This window comes from Mizuhopecten yessoensis, unplaced genomic scaffold, assembly GCF_002113885.1.
Source record: "Mizuhopecten yessoensis strain PY_sf001 unplaced genomic scaffold, ASM211388v2 scaffold4663, whole genome shotgun sequence".
Classification (NCBI taxonomy): domain Eukaryota; kingdom Metazoa; phylum Mollusca; class Bivalvia; order Pectinida; family Pectinidae; genus Mizuhopecten; species Mizuhopecten yessoensis.
The window spans coordinates 55,505-80,056 of record NW_018405659.1 but is presented as its reverse complement, the minus strand read 5'-3'; the positions used below and the strand labels follow the sequence as shown (position 1 = coordinate 80,056).

At 37.8% G+C, this 24,552-nt stretch overlaps 1 protein-coding gene across 1 annotated transcript in view; it reads right to left on the bottom strand.

Moving 5' to 3' along the window:
* The window catches only part of LOC110449576 (potassium voltage-gated channel protein Shal-like), a 116,313-nt gene extending 92,064 nt beyond the window's left edge, over nucleotides 1-24,249 (bottom strand). Inside the window, exon 1 of the mRNA XM_021496526.1 lies at nucleotides 22,318-24,249. Within this exon, the coding sequence (XP_021352201.1) occupies nucleotides 22,318-23,423 (1,106 nt within the window). The 5' untranslated portion in view covers nucleotides 23,424-24,249. The remainder of the gene's footprint in view (nucleotides 1-22,317) is intronic.
* Nucleotides 24,250-24,552: the final 303 nt, after the last annotated feature.

Sequence of the window (24,552 nt, the reverse complement as noted above, 5' to 3'; positions counted from 1 at the left end):
TGAATAGTGGGAGGTAATCCAGTGATAATCTGGCGTCCCTCCAATAGATTATGTAATAACATTCAGTCACTTCGTGACACGAAAACCACGAAACTGGGATACTCTCTGGAAATATAGGTCACTTTGCTCAAAATAACATCACCTACTTTCAAAATGACGCAGATAAAATTGCGTTCAAAGTCCTATGAACGCAACTTCTTCATGTAATGTAATGTGATTTTTTTTATATTGTTCATTAGTGCATAGTACATTGAAAACAAGAAACAATACTCAACTTACTACTAAGAAATAACTGATATTCTTCAGGAAACCAAGAATATGCTGTTTAATCTATAACGGTACTGGTTTTCCGGAACAGATAGTTATCTACTGGCAAAACAATATTGAAACATCTGTATTGCTAACCCATGCTGTCTGATTGGTCGTTTTAGTGTGAAATATCAAACGAGGGAACGGATCCGACATGCCTCAATTCTTTCTCCTAATATTTTTTGTTAATCGCATTAATTTCATCGTTCAGAATTGTTTGTCCACACTCAATAACCACACACGTTGCACTAATGCTACTCAATAGTTATCCCAAGACACGAACCGTTTTGATAATTTGTAGTATGTTATATCGATACACATTTGTCATATTTGTATGTTATAAAGTATGTTAAAATGTGTAAATATGTCAAAATATATCAACAGCAAACGAATTGTTTATAAAATATATCAATAGCAAACGAATTGTTTATAAAATATATCATATACTATTATAGAGATTAATTAAATGTAAATAATCATAGATTGATTGCACAGAAACTGTATCGAATATACGTTTCATAGAGGGTACATTATAAAAACTGTCACGTGTTTGTTTGAAATCAGCGCATTCAATCATAAAGTGTTTGATTGTAAATGACTGATTACAGGCATGACAACAAGGTTGGTCTTCCCCATGCAAATAGCTATGTGTGATGTAGGTATGCCTATGCGTAGTCGCGAAAGGACAACTTCCTCTCTGCAGTTTGCTCTACCTTTTGCACATGAATCTACATTAGGTTGAACTAAAACAATGTCCATGTGAAAAAGGTAATGTATAACTAAAATAGGATCTTTAAATTTGTTCTTTATCACAGAAAACATATTGAAATGCCATCGATTGAAAACAGAAACAAATGGATTTAACTTTGATTCATCCTTTAGTGTTTGCTGACGGATAAAGGAACCCTTTTCAATAGTTTTACGTTTGCCATGTTCTATACCACAGAAGGATAATATTTAGCTTTAAGGTATTGCTTTAGTTGTCCAATTCTAGCACTCTGAGCTTACTTCCCAATGACGATGGCGATATATAACTTCAAGTGTGATAACCGTGGTTAGAGTAAAAATGTAGAAAATCATGTGCATCTGTAACCCTACAATACAGATTAGTGATATCTTATTAGAATCTACGGATAGTGGGAGAGCTAGCGTCCGTGCAAAGAGTCCAGCGGAGTTCTGTGTTACCCAATGGACGGATTCCACAAGGAACACACGAGTCCGGCCATGGTAGAAGAGTTACAGTATCAATAGGTGAAGGTGGCCATGACAACATCGCACTGGGTGTAAAGGCCTAATCAAAATTACGTTTACTAGTAACAGCACATAATATGTGTCGTCATCAGAACTATAACAATTTAAATGTAAAACAGTAGTTGAACTAAAACACATAAGAAAAATTATGTCGACATAAGTAACTCCTTAGTCGTCAATGGCAGAAATATGCCACCATATCATCGCATATATATGACAATATTTGTAAGTATTTCATTTGAATGCGAAGATCAAATTGGCATTACACTTTCATGTGTGTGAATATATAAGTAACAAGTATAACACGAAATGTTCGTTGGAACTATCGTTTCGTGGACAAACTTTCAAGGATATTCTATATTAACAAACAGTAGACAACACGTGTATCATTCTTATTCGTTGTATTTGAAAACCACGAATGTTTATACACAAGTTTCGTGTTATACAATATACAAAAAGATATAATGCTTTTATTAATATCTTAAGGATATATGTGTATTGTCTGGCAGTCATAATTTAGTGTATAATGATAATCGTGCGAAAATAACACGAAAAGAATCAACGAAATCATTTTACAGACACGTTTTGTGTTGACCATCTTGATAATCATTTATGTTAAAACAATACATTGAAGAAGTGTTTGTAGTAGATAAAGGCTGCGTCCCTATACTGATAGCATAGGCTTTTAGTAGAGCCTTGAGATTATCTTTTTTATCCCCCCCCCCCCCCCCCCAAATATGTTTTGGGTTTCAAATATTGCGATGTTTACGCATCCAGGTTGACAATAGGTAGAATGATGAGTACTTTGGCGTGTGTAGATTAGGTAGAACGGACACACGGTATATTTCCCAGGCGCTGTGGTATACACATTACATAGTATATTCCTATGGGAAGCGGCTCCTCGTGTTAAGTATAGCATGTAATAAGTGTCCAGCAGACCGCTACGTGTTAAGTATAGCACAATAAGTGTCCAGCAAACCGCTACGTATTAAGTATATCACAATAAGTGTCCAGCAAACCGCTACGTATTAAGTATAGCACAATAAGTGTCCAGCAAACCGCTACGTGTTAAGTATAGCACAATAAGTGTCCAGCAGACCGCTACGTGTTAAGTATAGCACAATAAGTGTCCAGCAAACCGCTACGTATTAAGTATATCACAATAAGTGTCCAGCAGACGGCTACGTATTAAGTAGAGCACAATAATTTTCCAGCAGACCGCTACGTCTTGGGGTACTATTATGATTCGTGAAAAGCTGGTAACACGTTAACTGAGGAATGCGCTTTGAGCTAGTCATGGACATATACACCTGGATATGGCAAGGTGGAAACTTAATTCATTATAGACGTTTGTTGTGTGTATATACAGAAAATTCTCAGACTTACCGAGACGGCCTGGTGGGCCAAAGCGCTTAATTCCTAGAGAGCTCAACCACGCTCCTACCGTCATCGTTAGGGTTCACCGTTCTGTTGGTTCGATCGTGAGTACGGTCATTTTTGCGACCTGTTAAGTAACTAGCTTTGTGTTATAAACTACTAATTAGAATACTGAGGTGAGAAAAGTTTAAATAAATAAATCATGTATAACCTTCCCTTACTATAATATACAACCGTACGTGCTACCATCTACACGCACCAATCTGTATAATGTCATTCCATGGCAGCATTTGCTTTCTATATATACCACAGACTAGATCAGGAGAAAACATCTAAAATTAGACGACATTATTTGTATTAAAACATATGGTAAGATGATGATATATTCAGGGTAGAGCTTTGCCAAAGACACGTTTGAAGTGTCCGAGACGGCCTATGTTAAGTTGCCATAGATCAGCCAGAAAAGAGATTTGTCACAATTGTAGTTTATAGTAGAAATTTATTAAGATGACCATACATGCATAGTAGAACTTTGTAGCGATGCTCATACATTCAGAGTAAATAATTCTTACGATGGTCATACTTTCGAAGAAATATAGGAGGCATTGTAGTCTAGTGGTAGGACGCCGGGCTCGTGACCTAAGGGTTGCGGGTTCGAGTCACGTCACGGCACTGTGTTGTATCTTTGAGCAAGATACTCTACTCCGCTTGTTCCAGTCTGCTCAGCTGTAAATGAGTACATGGTTGGGCAGTGCTAGAATTGTTGAATGCTAGCTGTGAGCGCCGAAATGGCAGCACCGGCTTATCGCCTGGTTGCAAAGGCCCTATAACCACGGATAATAATGTGTGAACCGCTTTGAGACGACCTACAAAGAAGGTTGTGATAAAGCGGTATATAAGAACCTCAAATTATTATATCATTAATATAGTAGAAGAATTTTGTTAATATATATCCATGGTAGAACTTTAATGCCATATCCATACATTAGAACTTTGTGGCGATGGTCAAACATTCAGAGTAGATATTTTCTAAGTGAACCATAATTATCTTCATAACTGAGAATTTAGATAATAAATTAATTCTAACTATATCCTAGTGCTGTTCGGGTGGCTATACAGTTGAACAGCGGTTAGCTTTGACAAAGGTGTTCAGACACTTTTGAGATTAGCTATTTAACAGAAAAGTTCACACTTTCAGATAAGTTATATAGCAGAAATGTTCATACTTTCATATTAGATGTTAAACAAAAAAAAATCATACTTTCAAATAAACTACATGAATCATACTTTTATTTTAGGTACATTACAGAAAATTCATACTTTCATATTAAGTATTCAACAGGAAAAAATCATACTTTCATATTAGGTATTTTACAGAAAAAAAAATCATACTTTCATTTTAGATATTTAACAGGAAAATATTCATGCTTCCATATCAGAAATTTCACCGAAAACAGTCATACTTTTATGCTAGATACTCAACAAGAAATATCATACTTTCTTATTAAGTATTTAACAGAAAAATAATCTTTTCGTATTAGATATTTTGCAGATTTTTTTTTTATATTTATTGTTAGATATTTCACAGAAAAGATCATATAGTCAGATCAAGATTTGCCACAAAATGTTTGCGGGGGAATTTTATATATTCAGTGTAGATACCATGCGAGAAAGGTCAAGCAGTACAAACCCATATCTCCATTGCCTTCTGTGTAAACATGTACACGTACATAAAACGTTCGGTTTTACATATGTAAGAATATACGATAGTGTAATACATACATGTGTGCAAACTGACACGACCTCTAAACTATATGTTCATTTCAAAAACTGAAACAACATTGTATTATGGAGCAATGATTTGGCCATTATAAGTATGAAACTGGTACTACTAAGGGTCAAATGTACACGTGTACTAACACAAACTAAGGGTCAAATGTACATGTGTACTAACACAAACGAGGGGTCAAATGTACACGTGTACTAACACAAACTAGGGGTCAAATGTACACGTGTACTAACACAAGCTAAGGGTCAAATGTACATGTGTGTTTACACAAGCTAAGGGTAAAATGTACACGTGTACTGACACAAACTAAGGGTCAAATGTACACGTGTACTGACACAAACTAAGGGTCAAATGTACATGTGTGTTAACACAAACTAATGGTCAAATGTACATGTGTGTTAACACAAACTAAGGGTCAAATGTATATGTGTACTAACACAAACTAAGGGTCAAATGTACACGTGTACTGACACAAGCTAAGGGTCAAATGTACATGTGTGTTTACACAAGCTAAGGGTAAAATGTACACGTGTACTGACACAAACTAAGGGTCAAATATACACGTGTACTGACACAGACTGAGGGCCAAATGTACATGTGTACTGACACAAACTAAGGGTCAAATGTAAATGTGTGTTAACACAAACTAAGGGTCAAATGTATATGTGTACTAACACAAACTAAGGGTCAAATGTACACGTGTACTAACACAACCTAAGGGTCAAATGTACATGTGTACTGACACAAACTAAGGGTCAAATGTACATGTGTACTAACACAAACTAAGGGTCAAATGTACACGTGTACTGACACAAGCTAAGGGTCAAATGTACATTTGTACTTACACAAACTAAGGGTCAAATGTACATGTGTGTTATTACAAACTAAGGGTCAAATGTACATGTGTACTAACACAAACTAAGGGTTAAATGTACATGTGTACTAACACAAACTAAGGGTCAAATGTACATGTGTACTGACACAAACTAAGGGTCAAATGTACACGTGTGCTAACAAGAACTGAGGATCAAATATACATGTGTACTAACAACAAGAGGCCCAATGGACCTTCATCGCTCACTTGGTATTAATCTCACACTTGTAATCTTAAAAGTGGACTAAAATACAGCTACAGGCAGAATATCAGTGTGACCGTGAATGACAAACAATGACATTAGGTTGAAAGTGGGTCAAGGTCATTCATTTGAACAAATTTGGTAGCCCTAATTGCTACAGGCTAAATATCAGTACCCTGGGCCTTTTAGTTATTGAGAAGAAATTGTTTGAAGATTTTAAGACATTTGACACCTGTGACCTTGAAAGTTGGTCAAGGTAATTCATTTGAACAAACTTGGTAGCCCTTCATCCCAGCATGCTACTGGCCAAATATCATCACCCTGGGCATTTGGGTTATTCAGAAGAAGTTGTTTAAAGGTTTTAGACATATTTGACCCCTGTGACCTTGAAAATGGATGAAGATCTTTTATTTAAATAACTTGGTAGCCCTTCATCCTAGCATGCTACTTGCCAAATATCATCACCTTAGGCCTATTGGTTATTCAGAAGAAGTTGTTTAAATGTTTTGAACATATTTGACCCCTGTGACATTGAATATAAGTGAAGGTCATTTATTTGAACAAACCTGGTAGCTCTTCAACCCAGCATGTTACTGGACAAATCTCATCACCCTAGGCCTCTCGATTATTCAGAAGAAGTTGTTTAAAGGTTTTAAACATATTTTACCCATGTGACCTTGAATATAAACCAAGGTCATTTATTTGAACAAACTTGGTAGCCAATTATCCCAGCATGTTACTGGCCAAATTTTTGCACCCAATGTCTATTGGTTATTCAGAAGAAGTTGTTTAAATGTTTTAAACATATTTGACCCCTGTGACCTAGAATATAAGTAAAGGTATGAATTTGAACAAACGTGGTAGCCAATTATCCCAGCATGTTACTGGCCAAATTTAGGCACCCTAGGCCTCTTGGTTATTCAGAAGAAGTCGTTTAAAGGTTTTAAACATATTTGACCCCTGTGACCTTGAATATAAATCAAGGTCATTTATTTAAACAAACTCGGTAGACCTTCATCCCAGCATGCTTCTGGCCAAATATAATCACCCTAGGCCTTTTGGTTACTGAGAAAAAGTTGTTTAAAGTAAAATGTTGACGACGGACGGACGACGGACCATGCCATAAGCTCACTTGGCCCTTCGGGCCAGGTGAGCTAAAAACGTCATTTATTCTTGGTCGTGCATTTGTTCCCATAGCTCATTGTCCAGGATCACGTTTTACCATAACTAATTACTTGTTTTATTTCGTCAAAAAGTAGGAACCGGTGAAGTATTCATATTAATAGTTTCGTTGGGTCAATTGATCTACCGGTCAAATTGACTCGGCTGAAGGACGGAGGAATTAACCCGTGTTTTGTGGAACAATAGCTGAGATTCTGGCTCATTCATATTTTCGAAAGCACTGGTTCACACGGTTGTAGTATACATTTTTCTACCATAGATAAGGATAGTACACTATTTAGTTGCACCAAGTGTTGGTTTTAGACAACGGTTTTAGTGTTAACTAATAAACAACACGAATTCGTGTGCAATGTGAAAACTGTATATGTGTAAACTTTTATACACACGATACATATATGTGTAAACTGGTATTACCGTGTATATGTGTTAAATGTTAATGTGTAAACTGTTATGTACCGTGTATGTGTGTTTACTGTTACACACAGTGTATATGTGTTAACTGTTATGTACCGTGTATGTGTGTTTACTGTTATACACAGTGTATATATGTGCAAACTCATACACACAGTATATATGTGTTAACTGTTAAACACATGGTGTTTATTTGTTAACTGTTATACACACAGTGTATATTCGTTAACTGTTATACACACGGTGTATATGTGTTAACTGTTATACACACGGTGTATATGTGTAAACTGTTATACACACGGTGTTTATTTGTTAACTGTTATACACACAGTGCATATTTGTTAACTGTTAAACACAAGGTGTATATGTGTTAACTGTTATACACACGGTGTATATTTGTTAACTGTTATACACACAGCGAATATTTGTTAACTGTTATACACACGGTGTATATGTGTTAACTGTTATACACACGGTGTATATGTGTAAACTGTTATACACACAATGTATATATGTAAACTGTTATACACACAGTGTATATGTGTTAACTGTTATACACACAATGTATATATGTAAACTTGTATACACACAGTGTATATGTGTTAACTGTTATACGCACAATGTATATATGTAAACTTGTATACACACAGTGTATATGTGTTAACTGTTATGCACACGGTGTATACGTGTAAACTTGTACACAGTGTTTATGTTTCAACGGTTACACACATAATGTATGTGCTTACTGTTTTACACAATGTATTCTCGTTAGCTGTTATACACCCCGTCTATATATCATTTTTTAACACATCGTGTACAAGTATATTTGATTACTATTGAATACCCGCTATATGTTTAAGCTGTTATACACTTTGTATATGTGTTCAACACAGTGCATATGTTTAAGCAGTTAAAGCAGTTATACACTGTGTTTGTGTGTAATCATTTACACACCTTGTTTCTGATGCATGCATCATACTTTGTCGTGTGCGCTTCACGAACTCACGAGAATGGACTGAGGTAAGATACCATGACAAAGACTTTTATTTGCGTTCGAGAAGACACAGTTATTTAGCTGTGCTCTACCACTACATCTTCTGTCCTTATTTGTACTTTTTTGCTTTTTTCTTGTACACAAATATCTCCTTTTTGGAGGAAACAATGTTTGATGAAGTTTGATGATGTTAGCTGATATTTACCGTGTGTATGTGTTAGCTGATATTTACCGTGTGTATGTATTAACTGATATTTACCGTGTGTATACGTGTTAACTGATATTTACCGTGTGAACGTGTTAACTGATATTTACCGTCTGTATGTGTTAGCTGATATTTACCGTGTGTATGTATTAACTGATATTTACCGTGTGTATGTGTTAACTGATATTTACCGTGCATACGTGTTAACTGATATTTACCGTGTGCATGTGCTAACTGATATTTACCGTGTGTATGTGTTAACTGATATTTACCGTGTGTATGTGTTAAATGGTACACACGGTGTTTATTTGTTGGGTGATATTCGGCTTGTGTTGATACAATGTATTAACACCGTGTATACAATATATGTTAATTGTTATTCACCGTATATATGTGTATACTGTAATGATAGTGAGCAACGGATGACATGTATTCCGGGTTATTAACATAACACTATTCATGTGGCTACAATACACACACAAAACGTATCAGATTATAAACATGACTTGTAACATAAGTATATAATATACAACATGTATAACAGTATATACACATGAACATAGTGAATGAAGCATACAATCTATACATATTTTATTACAATATACATTCAATTAATGTACATGACAAATTTCGTGTATTCTGCATGTCGCCTGTGACATAACAGATACATTGTATGGACGTGTATAACACATATGTGTACGTATAGCACATTTTTACTGGTGTAACATGTATGTCCCTGTATTACACATCACATGTATAAAGCATATACACGTGTATAGCACATATGTGTACGTGAAGCACATTTATACTGGTGTAACACGTATGTCCCTGTATTACACATCACCTGTATAAAACCTATACACGTGTATAGCACATATGTGGGCGTGTAGCACATTTATACTGGTGTAACACGTATCTCCCTGTATTACACATCACATGTATAAAAACTATACACGTGTATAGCACATATGTGTACGTGTAGCCCATTTATACTGGTGTAACACGTATGTCCCTGTATTACACATCACCTGTATAAAACCTATACACGTGTATAGCACATATGTGGGCGTGTAGCACATTTATACTGGTGTAACACGTACGTCCCTGTATTACACATCACATGTATAAAGCCTATACACGTGTATAGCACATATGTGTACGTGAAGCACATTTATACTGGTGTAACACGTATGTCTCTGTATTACACATCACATGTATAAAACCTGTACACGTGTATAGCACATATGTGTACGTGAAGCACATTTATACTGGTGTAACACGTATGTCCCTGTATTACACATCACCTGTATAAAACCTATACACGTGTATAGCACATATGTGTGCGTGTAGCCCATTTATACTGGTGTAACACGTATGTCCCTGTATTACACATCACATGTATAAAACCTATACGCGTGTTTAGCACATATGAACGTGTATACAATTATGTCCGTGTATAACACATATACACATGTATAGTAATTACTATATATGAAATTCTTAAGCTGATATGTACGTGTATAACACAATTTATATGCACATGTTAATCATTTATTCTCGTGTATAACAAAAATACACATGTAATAACCTTTATACATGTAAGTGTATGTGAATAACATAATGTAAACATGTGCAAAACTTATATCCACGTATATAACATACAATGTACATGTATTGCACATATATTGTGTATAACACATCTTTACTGTAACAAGTGTTAAACACATGTTCACGAGTACTACACCTACACACGGTACATAATATCAGAGTGATTGTATTATGTCAATTGTATTGTCGGAGGCAGGAGCACGTCATGGTCAGTGGGTATTTTGTATTACCTACCTCGGTAATAACCTCATTATTAGTACACATAGTAAGAATACGTGGTCTTTCCCTGAAAATGCACAACACCACAGGTGATGGTGATTGTAGTCTAGAACATATGGCTCTCCAAATAAGCACGGCTAATTGATGCTGGGTTGTCCTGGTTCACGGCTACTCTTTGCTTGGCAAAGATTTTAACCTACTACACGTGTATTCTTAACGTAAGGCACGTGCATACACACTACCTTATCGCCTGGTATGTGCTAATCAAACAGTGTTCATCACAGACCTTATTGATGTTTAAAACAAATGGCCAGTTCCAAATAACCATTCACCTTTCTCCACATTTCTATGTTGAGTTCAATTGTAAAGTTTGAAGGCAATTTGACTATGACGGAGGACATTTGTTATGCCCTATATGATAACAATTCATTACAAATGCGGTATAAATCTTACCACGGACTAGGTAACGCACAGGTAGCAAGTTCAAGGTCATATACATTGTAAATACAATGAACATCCACCATATTCTTTTAAGTCAGTCACTTTTCAAGATTCGTCTCTTAATCGCCTATGAATGATATGCAGAATGTGATAGGTATTAGTATAATGTACGGTAACCATTAACCCAACGAAAGTTTGTGCTATATCAGAATATGATATGTATTAGTATAAAGTACGGTAACCATTAAGCCAACGAAAGATGGTGCTATATCAGAATATGATATGTATTAGTATAAAGTACGGTAACTATTAACCCAACGAAAGATGAGGCTATATCAGAATATGATATGTATTAGTATAAAGTACGGTAACCATTAACCCAACGAAAGATGGTGCTATATCAGAATATGATAGGTATTACATTGTAGTATAATGTACGGTAACCATTAACCCAACGAACGATGGTGCTATATCAGAATATGATTGGTACATGTATTAGTATAAAGTACGGTAACTATTAACCCAACGAAAGATAGTGTTATATCAGAATATGATAGGGATTAGTATAAAGTACGGTAACTATTAACCCAACGAAAGATAGTGCTATATCAGAATATGACAGGTATTAGTATAATGTAAGGTAACCATTTACCCAACGAAAGAGGGTGCTATTTCTGAATATGATTGGTACATGTGTTAGTATAAAGTACGGTAACCATTAACACAACGAAAGATGGTGCTATATCAGATATGATTGGTACATGTATTAGTATAAAGTACGGTAACCATTAAGCCAACGAAAGATGGTGCTATATCAGAATCTGATAGGTATTAGTATACCGTACGGTAACCATTACCCCAACGAAAGATAGTGTTATATCAGAATATGATAGGCATTAGTATAAAGTACGGTAACCATTAACCAAACGAAAGATGGGGCTATATCAGAATATGATAGGAATTAGTATAAAGAACGGTAACCATTAACCCAAGGAAAGATGGTGCTATATCAGCATATGATAGGTATTAGTATACCGTACGGTAACCATTACCCCAACGAAAGATAGTGTTATATCAGAATATGATAGGTATTAGTATAATGTACGGTAACCATTTACCCAACGAAAGATGGTGCTATATCAGAATATGATTGGTACATGTATTAGTATAAAGTACGGTAACCATTAACCCAACGAAAGATGGTGCTATATCAGAATATAACAATTTCATTGATAGCTGTCGAATGCCGAAAAACACATTTACAACACCGGGTCGCAGGAGCTGCGGGTTGGTGAAGATGTGTGTCGCCATCATTACAATAGCATTCTCTATTTCCTTCTGCGATATAAAGATCGATGATTGTGGCTGTGCTCATTAATGTGCCTTGAATTGTAGTTATGTGTTCGCTGCCCCCTCCCTATCTTGAGGATCTGACATTACTTGGAATGGACCTACATTTATATGAAGAATGTCGTGAAAGCAAAAACAAATACTCTTACTCTTTCGGAACATCTTGGCTTATAATTTTGATTTTTTAAGGGTATCCGTGTAAATATTTCTTTTGTTCATATTTTGCCGAAGTTTTATCGATTTTTTTGTTTTTGTTTTTTGGCCATTTTGAACATATGTATTTTTGCGCTTCACGAAAAACCAAAATTTCACCTCTTTTGATATTATATTGATCACTTAAATCGTCATTGTGTCGACATTTTTAATTGTTGCAAGTTCGGTTTTTTTACTTTGTAATTTTATAATGTTCAATATGATTAAAATCCTATACAACAAAGTGGAAAATTATGCATAGTTGGTATGTCTTTCTACATATCAAGTGTAACTGAAGCTCTTTAGAATTTTTGACATTAGATATTACAAATGTTTTATAGTAGAACTGTGTTAAATCTGCAAACAAAAAGGGGAAAAATGGCGCGTATGGGTAACTTAAATCGCTTTTTCGAGTTAAAAGAATAAGTTTAAGAAATTTTACTTTCACAATTTAAAAGAAAATATTATTTTAATTAATTCTGCAAACATATATACATTTCTGATAACACAATTGGAAAATATTGTGCAATTGTACGAATTTGTTTTGCAAATGGTCAAAACCAAAAATTCACCAGAAATCACATATTATGTTATATTGGTGTCTTTGACCAATCATAGCACTAAAACGAACACACGAACATATAATTATATTTGCATTTTCTACTATGCCATTAATTCCTGTTTAAAAAAATGCATATAAGAGAAAACGTTTAAGACAGGAATTGTTAGACTTTTCAGAGAAGTACATCCTAAGGAGCGTGTGGAGGCTATCTAGAATTTTATCGAAAACAAACTAAGGATTTTCCAACAGCGGCGTCTTGGGGTCGTCTTGTATGTTGCCGAATAATAGAGTACAGACAATCTGTCAGAAAGCTTGATGTACTCCAAAATGCTTTAGAATACTAGAAAAATTATGGACTAGAACAGTTTTCAATGCATAAGTATACCAACGAATTGGCAATGACAACGCTTTCAGCAGAAGTCCAGAGACGAAGATTCCAGATGGATGGAATAGCATGAAAGCCGGATGGACCCACAAGCCATCGCGAGAGTTGTCGTGTGAAACCACCAGGAAAGGGAGAAAGAAGATGACTTATAAAGAAGCCTTGTGTCGTTCGATGAAGAAAGAAATATAGGGTCTTGGATTGGCTTGGAGCCAGGTCGAACATTGTCTGCAGACAGAAAACATTGTTCAAAAGTGATGGTCATATCTACAACGCTCGAAGAGAAACAAATACAAAGTGTGTAAAATACCATATCTTTCAGGTATACAGGTTACGTTACTAGTATGTCAGCTATAAACGTACGTAAAACACCATATCTCTTGGCTTCCCGTCATACTATGTCAGCTATAAACGTACGTAAAATACCATATCTCTCGGCTTCCCGTCATACTATGCCAGCTATAAACGTACGTGAAATACCATATCTCTCGGCTTCCCGTCATATTACGTCAGCTATACACTGTGTGTTGCGTAACAGATCTCCCTTGCCTACCAATGTGTTCAATATGTAATAATTCTTGGCTACACGGTTTGAATAATGTCAGCTATACATTGTGTTAGAAATATGATATCGTCAGTTAAGCAATATGTCACATACTATATCTTCATAGCCATAAATAACATTCCATACCAACTATATAAAGTGTGTTGCATATAACACATACTATTTCAGCTATACACGTTCGGTTGGGTAGCACATCAGCCGAGATATATATATAAATTACTGTAACATGTCATATCTCCCTAACTTAACAATGTATTATATATCCTACTCCCCAGCTATACAATGTACATCATGTATGTTGCATATCATGCAGATCATCAGATCTTTACAATGCATATTACAGCAATATCATATAATGATATGAACAGCTGACATCATTATGTAACATTGCAATATGTATATATATTTGTGTGTGAGGGTGCACAGAGTAGGGCATATCACATATTGTACTTATGTATATATATTTATATCTTTACTAGAAAATCGACCCTACGATAGTTAGTAGATTCTGTATGGGATATCGAATTAGTCACGCCATCGTCCCCTGGCTACTGACTCAAGATATGCAGGAAATAACAATGGCGGCATAGACGACCGACACAGTGGCATTGAAAACAGAATATACAACAATGAGTGCCAAACAGCCAGCAATTGATTTGATGTCTGTTGTTGACACACCCATTAATGTCTGAGCGACCTACAGGTGGCGCTCGCTTTGTCAGTTTCCAATCCCAGATCATCATATCCCTAGCCTACACGACTAGCCATAAGGAGTTGTATAATACGGTGATTCATTTATTGAAAGTGTGGTGTTACACCAGGGATTACTATTACATACGGGTTTTGTGTATTACACGAGGGCTGTTCATTAAAATGAGGACAGAGGTTTCATAAGGGTTTTGGGAAACATGAGAAATGTTTTGTAGCATGAATGTAAAGGTTTTGGGTAACATGAGGGTTGAAGCTAGGTAACATGATGGTTATGTATTACACAGGAAAATTGTGTATTACACTAGATGATAGTGTTTAACATCAGAGGGTTGTTTATTACTCTAAATGAGTGAGTATTGCTGATGTGTTAAGTGTTATACGAGGAGTTATGTTTTGCAGTAGAACAGAGGGCTATGTGTTACACGAGGGTTGTGTATACTGTGAGATTTAACCTTTATAACAGCTTGTCCGATTGGATGATGTTGACCACATGGCGTAGAAATATAACATCGTATTTTCCGCATGCGCTCAAGTTTTCCCTTGTCATATTTCCCTTATTTGGAGCCTCTCTGAAAAGAAAACCCACACCTGAGTTGTGCAAAGTGTTCTAGTGAAAGTGTTCTAGTGAAAGCGTTCTCTAGTGAAAGTGTTCTATTGAAAGTGTTCTAGTGAAAGTGTTCCAGTTCGGTATTTATAAAATATGTATCGCCCTTTCAGCAGAGAAACACGATTCGCTGTTTTCCCACGAAAAATCATTTTTCACTCCATATTCGCCCTCATGAAAAATGATTATTATCAGGAAAACAACAATCGAATTTGGGGGAAGGCGTTCACATGAGAGGTGGTTGATTACTACATAGCGATTTAATTCATCCAGGTCTAACTTTCTTCCTTCAGAAATGTCAATAACAAAAGGGGACATAAGCTTGAGAACTGTCAATTACAAAACGGGATATAAACTTCAGAAATGTCAATTACAAAACGGGATATAAACTTCAGAAATGTCAATTACAAAACGGGATATAAACTTCAGAAATGTCAATTACAAAATGGGACATAAACTTCAGAATGTAAGTTATAAAACGGGACATAAACTTCAGAATGTAAGTCATAAAACGGGATGTAATCTCCATAAACGTAAACTACAAAATGTGATATACTCTGTAAAACTGTTGTGTATTACAAGGGAAGATAATTGTTTTCTACACACGTGGTAGAAGAACGACAGAGTGAATAGAGACGAGAGTATATAAGATAAACTAATTATGCGATACACAGTAAGTCAGATTGTGGCTCATGATCTTCAGAACCAAGAATAACATCAAGATGGTGTAGGCGTTATACCAACGACTAACTCCGTACTGTTTTATACTATTGTACTAATCAGCGGCAGCTGTCATTATTGCTATGGTACTTGGTCGGAGCCCTGCAGCAGATACTAATAGGTGACTGCTGTATAGTGGTGATATATGATACCCCGACAGTACGGCGTGACGTACCACAGTAAAAACTCGCTGGTGTAAACTACATCACCCTGCTTTACCTATAGGTTCCACACGTAAACACGTGTAAGTAATGTAACGGGGATGGGGACAATTTCAACATATGTTTCATATCTGAAATATTAATCCATATACTGCGAGTAACATAATTAATAAATAAGTCATCTCATTTTAAGCGTGTAACAAATATACCGTATACCACACGGTACAACCCACTGGATCAATATTCCTAGCACAACGCTTAAGCTTTCTTAGCTTGGCTTCACTTTACGTCAAATTTGTAAATGCATTTTTCAGTGGCTTTGCGAGAAAAAAGATAGTATTTCTAAATGATAAATTAAAATGTAATAATAGTGAATGTCAAATAATGTGGATTTTTTGTGTGTTTTATTATAAAAATGAAAAATAAATGAGGTTATATTTATTTTTGAACATGTCGATAAGTTAAGGATGTTCAATAGATGCATCTGTTACCTGGCAGACTGTAAAATGCACTAACATCTATTCCTCAGCGTGATGTTTGGTCCATTACCCTCGCCGTGATCATAGTACTGGTAAATTATCAATTAATGATATGAATACCTGTCGATAGCAGTATGACACAGGTACATACACGCTGTAACGGTACCGGATGCTAATTGAACAAATAACAGGTAATACTACGACAGGTACTAAATTCATACCTAAACAAATCGATCGATATATAGTATTATCCCACTGTTAACAGACAGAATAACCAAGGGATGGTGAGGATAGATGAAAGAGAGAGGGTAGGAGAGAGTTTCTCGGGGAGGTTGAGAAGGGGGGAGGGGGTAAGAGTTAAGGAAAAGGCCAGGGTGGTAGTGGGGAGGTCAGATAGCGGGAGCTTTTGGGTTTGGAGGACGATGGAGGTAGGATAGGGAAACGGAAGAAGAGAAGGTTGAAGGGGGAGTATCGAGGAGGATGGGAAAGAGGAGGGAAAGTGTGTGGTTTGCGGGTAAATAAGTGGTAGAGACAGGGTGGGAGGGAAGACATCCGGGAGGGAAGAAGGAGACACGGGTAGGGTAGCAAAACGGAAGAGAAGAGGTTTGGGTAGGGGAAGGAAAGTAGAAGGCAAGTAGGAGGAGTAAGGCTTGGGGTGAGAGATTGGATTGGGATTGGAGTGTTAGAATAGGGAAATGGAAAAGGAGATAGTATATATGGGAGTCTCAAGGAGGCTGGAATGGAAGGGGTAAGGTAGATATAGACACCAGTGGAAGAAGGAGACGTTAGGAAGGGCGAGAAGGGAGGATAGGAAAATGGAAAAGGAGAGGGAAGGAAGGTAAAGGTTGGAAAGCATAGAGGTTGGGATTAGGGTGGGTTAAGAGTACGTAATTGGGTGGGGAATGAGGATATGGAAGGACAAAGGAAATGGAAAGGATAAGATGGGACAGATTGGAGAGGGGAGAGGTCGGGGAGAGGGTGGGAGATAAAGTACGGGTATTTGTCAGGGAAGACAGATAAGCGAGGTAATGGGCGAGATACAAATTAAGTTTGTCAAGGGTGTAATACATATTGAGGTAATGGATTGGAAATGTGATGGCTATTTAGGCGAGATATGTGATACCGGTCATTGATATAACATGTTATGAGGTCGTGGCGAAAAATAATAAAGTGACGCAATCCCTCAGGATTAAATATGAGAGAAAACACGAGGTATATCTAAAAAATAATATGTTTTCCCGTAAAAGCATTGCTCTTGAGAAAATGACTGCTTTTTACGCCAAGTACCAATCTATATTATGACGTCATCTTATTGTAAAATGTGACGTCTTTTAATTGCTTTCATTGTAACGTCACATAAAGCGTGCAGGGTATCACCTTAGGGTGAGGCTGGGAATTTCCCCATCCTTCCCATGTCTCCCGTTGCAGCTGATGAAAAAAACAGCTTTTCACCCTCTAGAAGCATGGGATAGCTCAAGAGATATACGAGTCATAAAGGCAAACATAATTCTTAACGTCATATTAACTTAATCGAACAGAGGACAATAAAAAGGACTTCACGGAAACAAGAAAATATGACGTCACAATCTGCTTTACACGAGAGAAAAAAACGTGCGAATCAGGAAGGAAAATCCTTTCAAATGCTGATAACCATTGATGGGGATATATATAATTGATAGGAGGAATGATAAAGAAGCATCCCCTACGCTGAGGGTTTGCCAGAGAAATCTCAACCCTCGAGATGAGGTTTTCGACTGCATAACTCTTGGCTTTGAAGCAAGCCTCGGGTATGACTACCAAGAATATCACCCTTCGGGCTAAGATTGTTCCGTCATACCTTCCCGGCAGGGGAAAATTCTATCAATTCCACACCGATTATCATAGATACATATGCCTTGATAAAAGATATAAGAAAGCGCCATATTATCTTACACTGGCATGTATAGATATAAAGAAAATAGTTATTCCATGTATGGCAGTCGTGAATGGTATAGGTGGTTGATGTTGTAGGAGTCACGGTGGTGCCAATACCTATCTTATTCTCATCAACAGTTAAGTGAAGAGAGTATGAACATACAAATGGTTGAGTAGTGTTACATGGTTGAACGGGATAGATAGTAGTGTAACGAATTATCTAGTTAACATCTATAAGAAATGTCGGCATTGATATCAATTCATTGTTGATTATGAAGATGAATCAAGCGAACTGCGTTTGGTCTTCAAAGTAATATTTACACATATGCTTTCTTCTATACTTGTGGGCATTAATCCTTTAGTACAGTTCAATAAATAATGGAATTCGTCATCTGTGTCAACTAGATTACATAAACATTACACATCATCTCTTTTCTTGGTATATTGAACCATCTTACACTTTCAATTGATATATTTTTAACTTTACCAGCGGGAAATTTAGATGTCGTAGTGTGGCGCCGGAAGCCTTGGGGAGATATGTGACGGAGGTCCTGGGGAGATATGTGACGGAAGTCCTAGGGAGATATGTGACGGAGGTCCTAGGGAGATATGTGACGGAGGCCCTAGGGAGATATGTGACGGAGGTCCTAGGGAGATATGTGACGGAAGTCCTAGGGAGATATGTGACGGAAGTCCTAGAGAGATATGTGACGGAGGTCCTAGGGAGATATGTGACGGAGGTCCTGGGGAGATATGTGACGGAGGTTCTAGGGAGATATGTGACGGAGGTCCTGAGGAGATATGTGACGGATGTCAGTAATAGGATTTCTGCTTGGGATGGACGATGATATATATTGGAAGTCAAAGTTCAATGGACTTGTGGGCGGCATGGAGGTTTTGAGAGATGGCAGAAAAGGAACATTTTTTACTTAGGTTCTGGATAGAAAGAGTGATAGAAATCTAGGTAGTGGTAGTGGAATGATGTACCTGACGAGTGTCATGGTTTTTTGTGGGTTATAGGAGGGACGTTAATGTACTATACATACAGGATACCTAGGATAACAGGGTGGTATTATGAAAGAAGTGAATAGAGACATTTGGTTGATGTTGTGACGGTCATGTCTGGTGTAGGCTGTGGGTGGGTTGTGGGGTGTGGGGTAGGTTTTGAAGGGTACTTTTGCTTGATGCTGAGGGCGAGGATTTTAGTATATGCTGTAAATTGACCTGTGCTATGATCATTGCGGGCAGGGTGTATGATAGACAAAAGGGCGGAGTGTTTTTGATGGAGGATGAGGGCGAAGTGTGTGGTGAAAGAAGTGTATGTAGGGGGTGTGAGGGGCAGGGTGTATGATTTGCGTTTTGGGCGGAGCATGTGGTGAAGGAAGTTGTACATGTAGATGGGGAGTGTGATGTAGGCTGTGAACGGGTATCTAGTTAATGCTTTAGTGCTTTAATGCGGGGAATGCCATGAACGTTGTGAGCAGAGCATGTGGTGTGAGTGAGGCGTCGTTGGAAACAGAGCCTGCGGTGACGTTGTGGGCGGGGCTTGTGGTGACGTTGTGGGAGGGGCTTGTTGAGACGTTGTTGGCGGGGCTTGTGGTGACGTTGTAGTCTGGGCTTGTGGTGACATTGCAGACAGGACTTGTTGTGATGTTGTGGGTTGTTTGTGTGTGTGTGTGGCGACGTTGTGGGCGTGGCGTGTGGTTTAGGGTGTGGATATGATGGATAACAGTCTGGATGCGGTTGGTTGTCGGGATTTGAGGTTGGGTGATTGTAGGTGAAATCGTGAGGCTACACAATACCCTGCGTACATGTACCTGCCTTATTTTGAACACACTTACGTCATCAATTTTTTTTTACTGTATGTACACCTAAAGTAATACCATGTTCATCAAAATGATACTTTATACATCAAAGTAATATGTTGTGCTATGTACAGCAACGTGATATATATATACATTCTTCAAACTATATCTATGTCAATTTAAAAACACTAGGTTACCAAAATGAAACTGATTACATATCATATGTACATGAAGTATACCTCAAGGTCAAATCAACCGAAGTCATATTACGTTCATCAAAGTCATGCCAATGCGGAACCGGAACCACCAGATTAAGATGTAACTCATGATTTTCATGATGTCTGTAGTTCGATCATATGTGTATATAGTAGTGTAATAAGCGTGAGGGGTAATATCTCAACCAGTCACTATTCGGGGCGCTAGTACACCTAAACTCTATGCCGACAATGCACGGCATGTATTGCATTCTGGACCTAACGTATGACGGGGTTGTTAGCTGATCCACTTCCACTCATCCCCTCTCTAAGAGTAACCTGGTACACATCGGTACTACATCCCTCGTAATGCAAGCCAGTGATCGTACTTGGGTCCCAATCAGAATACCGCACACACTAACTCATATAGCATGCGTCCAGGTAACCACGGCAACACGGCAATTGAAATATAATGTAACTTTCGATGATATCTACAACTGAAACTTACAACGTTGTAAAATGAAGTGCGTTAACCGACATGCAATTATATAAAAAAAATGTCGCGATGTTTAGAGTATATGATGCGCAATGTGTACACATGCATCAAGGTGTACATCTCCTCCTCCTCCTTCACTATCACGTGCGCACGTGCACGTAGTTTGGAGGTTGCCGAACCACCTGGTTGGCACGAAGCGATGGAAGCCTAAAACCTTGTATATATACAGCACTGTTACAACAACCTGTGTAGCTCCACCACATCAATATTCCTTTGTTGAAAATTATCGGTCAACCGGTGCATAGCAATATAGGCTGATCTTGTAGATAGATATAATAAAGTCTATAGATCTATTTTGGACGCATAGTTGGTGTCCATACTGACCACTTGACCAAAATGTGACCGACAGACCTGCGGTGTTTTAAGCCCCATATGATCTAATGGTCTTATAGTGTATGTGTGTCGATGAGCGGTAAATATCGACCAGGACATATATATATGCATATACTCTTGCCATTCGTTAGCGCGACAGTATTATGAATGCTGGGATAATTTTATATAGTATACGCTGTAAGAATCGTACAGAGAAATGGCATGCATATGATAAGATGTTGCTGACGCCATTGTGATCCATTGACCTTTTGGTGTGATGTCACTCTGACGTCACTATATAGAGGTGATGTATATTGCCCTGTTGTCATGGAATTGTCAATTAAATTTCATCAAATGTTACCATAGGAACCCATTATATTACAGTTTAATTAGCGACATGAATGCATAGCGTTGCCACATCAATATGTTTTGCAGACACTTAACAATAAATTTATCACGTGACGCAACACAACCAGGAATCGATCAAAATGGCGTGCTAAATATAGACTTTTTTACGATAGTTATGTCAGGAAATTTCCTTCCTGTTCTAGTCAGACTATTCCGTGTGTCAGATATTGGATGATAGTCTCATCGCTTTAGGTATATTTGCATTAATACGACATTTCGCTGTGTATTGTGTGTGTAACGGTAGTTTTGGCGTATGTTTATAAAGACTGCGTGCGTACGCATCGGTGCAACATAAAGCATTCTGTTTTTTTTTTATCCTACAATGTATATAATATGAAGGCGAACCAGACTGCTTTGGTAATCGGATTAGGTCTGGATGGAGTATAATGTACATAGAAATGTCGTTGTCTTAAAACGATGGGATACGTCCCAAAATATTAGCAATGCTGAAACCACGTACGTTAACAGCTATATGTACTGTATGCGATATGAGGGGGTTGTTATATAAATATATATACATATATTGACTATAGTACTTACCCTAGCGTTGTCATGGTAACGATTGTGTACCAGAACGCTGCAGGAATACTGGTAAATCGCGTGTTGGTCACATTCTTTTCCGCGTAAAACATCACTGTAGCAAATATAATTATAGCCATTGTTAGCGAAAAAAGCAAGAAGCCTAACTCGCTTGCACAACTTTTTAAAGTGTATCCAAGAATTCGTAATCCCTGTGAATGGCGAGAGAATTTAAAGATCCTAAAAACTCGGAATACTCTGAGTGTCACAAATGCGCCACTAACATCATCGTTGTCTGTTATAACAAGCCCAATGTAATACGGAAGAATTGCAACTACATCTATTACGCTCATGACACTTCGCATAAATTTGCAGCGGTCGGGTGCAGCATACAACCGGAGCAGGTACTCGGCCGTAAAGATCATCACACATGCAGTGTCCAAGCAGAAAAAAGCGATTTCAAAACGTTCTCCACATGATGGGGTTTCGTCCGTCCCCGGTTTCTGACCACATGGTATGGTTTCTATTACATTGGCCATAACGGAAACGGCGATAAAAAAGCCTGTGACATAATAAAATACCAAAGCTGCAGTCCCAACGTGGGGGTTCTCGAATGCCCTCCATAGCCGCTCCCTGAGGTTAGTGGCTGGGTCAATGTCCGCGTTTTCCGAATTTGCATCATCTAAAAGTCTTTCCGTATTTTCACGCCGTCTGTCCCTGTAATCCTCATAGCAACAGTCACCAATGAGGTCCGGCATAATCCCAAAGAAAGCAAGTTCCTCATCGTAAGCTGATATGCATTCATGTTTTGGATAATGTAATTTCCCTGTTCTGTAGTAGTTAAGAATGTGTCGAAAAAATTCGGGATCCCGGTCGAAAAAGTAATCCTTTGAGTCATCATCGAAGAAAAATTCTTTTTCATTGGAACCCAGAAGAGTGTCCGGATATTTTTCCACCGTCGTTCGCCAGGTTTCGAACTTTCTGCCACTGATATTGAGCGTGAGTTTCTCGTCTCCCCTCCTATTTTCCGCTCGCACCACTGGCTGGGGGAGGGGGTTCTGTGCTACGGGCACCCACCCGATGGCCGATGCCCGGGCAAATGGCAACCAGGCGGCAACAGAAGCCATGACGTTCGCCTTGGATGACGTAATAAAATCAAAATTCTGAAGGAATACAATTTTGAATATTTAAGGTGAACAGTATTAGGCGAAAAATGTAGAATAAATGAAGAAATTACGCCGTTTTAAATCTTAGAGACAGGTTAAATTACAGTACAAACATCGTTTAGAAAAGCGTGACTTCCACAGGCCCAAAGACAATAGAATATATCCTAACCATACCTTGACAGTTGCTAATGCATGTCATTCTCCGTGTACAAGGTAGTACCGTACGGATCCCAGCTGTGTGTGTTCAGTAATGTATTCACATATCTCTTTAGATCCATCCCTTGTTTACCCGGTAGCCATTGCTCTCCTCGAATGCACAACAATTTAAAACATATTTCCAAAGAATCGGTAGAATCACATGAATTTCGGTTTCAAGAAGTTGTTTGCATGCTGTCGTGTTTCTTAGTAGACCTCCCTACTGTTGATCTCGAATAGCCGCGTGCGTTCGTAGTCAGTATCCATTGCTAGCCTGCCGCTGTCGGAGAAATACAAGCGCTGAGAAACGGCGCTTCGCCGGTTGTCGCTGTTTCTCATTAAAACATCGTATGTGGAGAGCGAGCCATATAGAATTTACGATCAATATCCAGCGCCGTGTTCAAAGCCTGGCACGAGGCGGGATTGAGCTAGACATAATTAGTTTCCCTCATTCAAAATTCAACGAAGAGTAACAGTTAGATTCCTCTATTTCAACACATCTTTTGCCGAGAAATGTGTACAAATAATACTAAGGTAGCGACCCATGTTTCGCTAACAACCCTCTGTATTACAACACGTTAGCTAAGGCAGTGTTTTTATTTCACTGCAGCAGCTACGTTGGGATTGATTTTCTGTATTATATATTGTTCCTGAGCCAAGCAACATTTTCATGTACAAATCAATATTACAAAAGGCACAAAGGTTTGTGGATATCAAAGTACTATATCATAGCGGGACGGTCACTAATAGGACTGGCTACTATCAGGTATATATACAGTGTGTATACATATAGTGTCTAGACGATGATAGTAGGACAGGTAACTGTCAGGTATATATACCGTGTGAAGACATGATAGGTGGTCTTGTAACTGTTAGTTATACATACCGTGTGTAT